The 5,655-nt window shown below is 36.6% G+C and overlaps 1 protein-coding gene across 1 annotated transcript; it reads left to right on the top strand.

The window, feature by feature from the left end:
* Positions 1-1,908: 1,908 nt before the first annotated feature.
* LOC131876196 (plant intracellular Ras-group-related LRR protein 4-like) lies at positions 1,909-2,400 on the top strand. The gene has a single exon (XM_059221029.1). It carries the CDS (start codon positions 1,909-1,911, stop codon positions 2,398-2,400), a length of 492 nt encoding a protein of 163 aa, XP_059077012.1.
* The last annotated feature ends 3,255 nt before the right edge of the window (positions 2,401-5,655 follow it).

Genomic DNA, 5,655 nt, shown 5'->3' with positions numbered 1-5,655 from the left:
GGTCAACATCTAGTTGAACGAATTGAATGCTCTTCTGGAGGAAGCATCTGATCTGACCCAACACTGCACTATACGCTCATACAATCATCTTTTTTCTCGTTACAGAACGAGTAGAAAGATCAGGAAACTCATTAAAAACATGGAGAAGCATGTAGCCTCCACGCCTTCCGTTGCTTTCTGCACCAACTGCATCAGCATGTCGTCAATCGGCAAGTACTTGAACAGATTAAAGAGATGAAGGATTCTCTTAATCTGCATACTTCTTGCCCAAACATCTGGAGGTTTTCAATTCGCTTCTTCACCCCCTCCCAGCATGAAGTATATTGAGGGGGCAGTCGTTGTCGGACAAGATTCTGCATCCGCCAGACTTGAGGAGCTAATTGATTCAGAGCAGCGCAAAAATGTGTCTCGTTTCGGCATAGGTGGGAAGGGCGGAGCCGGGAAGACTCTACTGCTTAGACGAGTCTTCAACAGTAACCAGGTACAAAATCTCTTTTGCAATGACTTGATGCTTTGGCTTACTGTTTCACAAAAGCCATCTTTCAATGTTCTTAGAAATGAGCTTGTCAAAAACAAATTACTCTTCAAGTAAATGAAAGATTGGACAGCAGGGAAGAAGACTCTGTTAAAACATGGTTGAATCAAATCATGAGAAAACACAAGTTTGCCCTGTTTTTAGATGATGTTTGGGAAACATGCAACATCCTTATTAGAGGAGCTTTGTGTTCCTCACTTTGCACACCTCGATTCCAGCATCATCATTGCCACTTCCAGAAGTAAGAGTGTTCTCTCACAGATGGGTGTTCCACCTCAATCAATCATTCATATGCAAGACTTGACCGAGAATGATAGCTGGAGATTGTTTTCTTTCCATGCTTTTCCACACAGTGATAGAATTTTGGCCATGGGCATTGACCAAGAATTAAGCTATGATGCTTTGGCCGACGTGGCAGGATATGGCGATTCCTTGCAGTTGTGCTTCTTCTCCCTCGCTGCTTTCTCAGAAGACAGTCATCCGTACGGGGGTTGCTACAGAGTACTGGATTGGAGAAGGATTGGTGACCGGGCCGAATCCTGTCGAAATTGGAGAGATATATGTCAATTTGTTAGCGGATAGATGCCTTATTGAGCCATTCCAGAAGAATCACAATGGAAAGGTGATCTATTTTAGGATGCATGATTTATTGCACGATTTAGCACACCAAATTGCTGAGAAGGAAGAAAAATGCTTCTTTCGGGCACGCAGAGGTTTAGGAGAGTTCCCAGCTGATGACTGTGGGGGACGTTAGAATTTCATTGGGGGACAATTGTTTTACTAGGGTTTCAAAGACATTCGGAGCGCCCAATATCCGTACCTTGCTCCTCTTGTAATATTTCTTTGAAAACGTTCGTTGTATGGAGGATTGAGTGTTCGAGCTCATAGTATTTGATACAATAGTATTTTTCCAAAGGTTTTTTGATACTTTTTTTTTTTGAGAGGAAAATTTTTGGCTCATGGCACAGGGCTTTGGAAAATTCTGTCTTCTTCCATTGAAAGAAACTGTGGAGTCTACATTTGAAAATTATATGGGCTCTATGTAAAACTGATATTATATGTGGTGTGACCGCATTTTGTATGTGCTTTTGCATGTGGTGTAAAAACTGATCTGCTAGATACTATAGGTTTATTTTATGAGTTGTGAGTGAAGGTTTTCTTCCCAGGGTTCTTTCCTTGCGTTTTGAATCTTGTGTAAAAATATATATATATATATATGTTAATAAAAAAGTTTAGTGGAATAATCCATTTTTATTGAAAAAAAATATATATATATTTCTTTGAAAACTATTCGTGACGAGGTTATTGGGAGATTGACCGGTCTCAGGGTCCTGGATTTGTCACGGACAGCCCTCCAATCGTTACCCAGAAACATGGGATGTTTGAAGCATTTAGTTTGTCTCAGGTTACGCTCTATTCCAATCAAGAGACTGCCGAACTCTGTCACTGCTCTCAGAAATCTTCAAATATTAGATCCTTATGGATCTGGTATTACAGAACTCCCATCCAGCATTTCTAAGCTAACTTCCCTAAAAAATTTGGATGTTAGTTCCTGTGAACATCTACAGTGCATGCCTTATGGGATCTCACAGCTTATGTCTTCGGTGTACCTAGATGCAAAGAACTCTCCAAATATAAGGTGGAATAAGTACAGAAGGGATGGGCTTTTAATTAATGATTTGGGGACCCTAAACCAACTCAAAAGGTTGGGACTTATTAATAATGGTGAAATAATTCGTGAAGGAATATTGGGAACCATGAAACAGATGAAATCTCTACATTTGTCTCTAGCAGATATGGAAAGCCTATCCCAAGACATAGCTGCCATGTCAAAATTGAGGAAACTTTTCCTTTCATGTCCTTAATTACTCCAAATAGAAAATTCAGTTTGTAAATTTCAAATCTGAGCTACATTAAATTGTTCAACTGTGCCATGTTGAAACAACTACCTGCATTGCACGTACGACCCAGTCTAAAGCACGTATGACCCAGTTTCCAGAGGAATTTTGGGAGGGAACATTTTCTAATCTGGAGGTATTTTCAATTGTGGAGATGGATAAAGTAGCTACCTTCACATTACAGATGTTACCACAGTGTTATTGGAATTTGAAGAGTGTAGAAAACATAAGAGTGTATGGATGTTCAAGAGTTCAATTGGTCATGGGAGGAAAAATATGAAGACAAAGACCAATGTGCAAACACTAAGATTATCCACCATAGAAATTCAAGCATTGGAAGAGCGCTTTTTTGATATCGTTTGCGGGAGTGAACATTTTTATTATGGTGAATTTTGGGTGTAGTGAAATTTTCCAGTTTTTGGATTGCATTAATCAAGTTCGTTTATTTTGAGTAATATAATTTAAAACAACAAATGTTCTCCCCTCTTATTTTGCGGGTGATCTTGTGTTCTTTTCTTTCTTTCTTTCTTTCTTTTTTTTAATGTCCTATAAATTTATAGAATTTGATGCATGTATTTATTAGAAAAATAGATATTTTTTATTAGTTTGATTTAAATATTAGTTTCCAATTTCTTATAGGCAAGAAAATGTTCTTTTGAAGAACTTTATGGTGCTACAAGTGATTGTTCTAAATTTTACACTAAGTATTTTTTATCATGAAATCAAATTTTGTCAAATTTTTTAAGCTAATTAGAAATCAAAAATCCATTTAGAAAGTATTTGTTTCTAAAAAATGTAAAAGTTTTAATTAGATAAAAAATGAGAGACACCCAAACCATTACACAACTAGAGAAGCGAAGAAAACCAGGGGTCTCACAAGAAGTGAGAGCACCCATCAGGGAAACTAGCTGTCAAAAAGGAACAAAAGCTAGTTGACCACAAAAACTAACCAAAATAGAAAACTAGACTAAGAACTAAATAAACAAATGAATAGAGACCAAAAGCAACCCAAACCACCCACCGAAGGTGAGAACTAATCGCCTACTTTGTGGGAGTTAATCGATTTGTCAGTCCTAACTCAACAATTTCACTTTCTCTAAGAATGACAACTTCTTATTAGAACCTTTTTCATATGACGCAACAAGGGACTCCAAGGTAGCCTTCACACTAGAAACAATCAGCTTCATCACAAATGCCAAAAATAACTCAATGTGAAATCTCTTCTTCTCATGTCTTCTATTAAATTCCTCTTGCATACCCTAAAGAGAGATTGAATTCTTACTAGCCATTTCCTCATTAAGAGTTAACATATATACTCCAACTTCCTTTTGAGGGATATTTGGTTGCCCTATATCTTCTCAATGACTTTGGTCATCTCATGACATCCTCATTTTTATTCACCTTCGCAATGACTCCTTGATTTCCTCTTCGATACCTTCCCACTTTTCCAACATGTCCACCAAATCATTAGCTACCACCTAAACTCTCTGGTCTTTTTCATCCATCCCCCAACTAGATGCTCTGGTGTTTGCCTCGGCAAGAGCCTCTAACCTATTTATCTTCTTCTTGGCCACATTGAGTTGAGCAAGGAGCCAATGGATAATGGCTTCTTGTTTGTTGTACCCATCAAAAAGCTCATTTCCCTTATCAACAAGCATAGGTAGGTCCCATTTCTATGGGGAATTGACAAGGCGAGGGGAGGAAATCCCAATGAGGGACGAAAGGGGTGATAGAATTCTCCTAGGGTCATCTGAGGTCAATTAAGCATTAGTGGACCTAGAGGATGCAGTGTCCTCAAAAGAAGGGGACTCAAACTCCAACACATCATATGTAGAGACTTCAAGGGGCTAGGCCTTTGAGTTGTTTTTAGTAGACCATTTAGGGTTAATATGAGCAGGAGTGCCTTTTTGTAGGAGGGTAGCACGATGAGTACCCTTACAAACTAGGTTTTTTTGATAACTCGACAATCAGGGTGGGATTAGAGGGAGGGCTAGAGGGGTCTATGGAAGGCTCACAAGTAGGGGACAAGGTCAAACGAAAATCATACAATCTCGATATAAGCCCCTGATGAAAGGGAAGAACATTTTTGTCTTTAGCAACATAAACCGACTGAGTAATGGATGAGAAAATACAGTAAGGAAAGTTCATATTTACCCCATACCTAAGGTGGTTGAGCATTGAAAAAATTTAATAGCGAAGTCATTTAAATCTCTCACCCAAAGTAATATAATTCATCATGTAATATAGGTGATCAATTTAGTTTTTTCATTTTTGTAAATTATACTTAAATTTCCATTGTTATGCAAGCTATAAAATTAGATTCTTAATACATTTTGCAAGGTGTAAGACATGATTAGAGTGTACATTTTTCTTAAATCATAGTACAAATTAGGATTATTACACGTGAAGAATAAAAAATGAGATAACAAACTAAAATGTAAGAGCTTTTATCAAATGTTAAATTACAAATGACTTAAATTCACTAACTATTTATATTTTTTTTATTATAGGAATTGATTAGTTGCAGCCATGGGGCTCATAGGATTCCATTTATGTAACATTTTATTATTTTGCATTCAATCAACACACCACCTAAGAAAGTGTAAGGCAAAATTGACGATTTTTGTGTTCCCATTAAGGAGTTCAATATTTTACAACAACAAGCATATTTCACATCACAATCTAGCTAGATGATATTCCTTTTCTTCAAATCTTTTTTGTGAAATAAAAACTGATACTGTCACATAATATAAAGGTTGTAGATTCAATAAAGAATTTGTCTTCTTGATTGTATCTGAGTTGAAGAGCACATTTTGTTCTATAATTTTTTGCTAACCTACTATCATCTATCAAATTTGTGATTCTCATGAAGGAAAGACAATTAAGTTTATGCACATGATGTGCTCATTTGAGAGCTATAAGAGATGAAGCTAGTTGTTACTAGAAAGATTGTGATTTGTGGATCTTATTTGCACAATTTTGATAGTTTTGAGTATAGGTCAAAATCATCCCTTATTGCACATGTAGATTCTTTGAGTAAACTATTGCACAAATGATTTAATCATTTGAAATATATGTATCTGAAATAATTGAGCACATAATATTTGGTTATTAGTTTTCCCAATACCTCATTCATTGAGAGAGTTTATCTATGTCATTTACCTGCAAAACATAGAACTAGGATCCCTTTAAGGTCTCTCATGACACAATACCTCTTATATT

The sequence above is a fragment of the Cryptomeria japonica genome, chromosome 5 (assembly GCF_030272615.1).
Source record: "Cryptomeria japonica chromosome 5, Sugi_1.0, whole genome shotgun sequence".
In the NCBI taxonomy this organism is placed as follows: domain Eukaryota; kingdom Viridiplantae; phylum Streptophyta; class Pinopsida; order Cupressales; family Cupressaceae; genus Cryptomeria; species Cryptomeria japonica.
This window is presented reverse-complemented; position numbering and strand designations above follow the sequence as displayed.

What these genes read in the sequence shown, in the direction of transcription:
- LOC131876196 (XM_059221029.1), top strand. Translation starts at nt 1,909, where the DNA reads ATGGGATGTTTGAAGCATTTAGTTTGTCTCAGGTTACGCTCTATTCCA.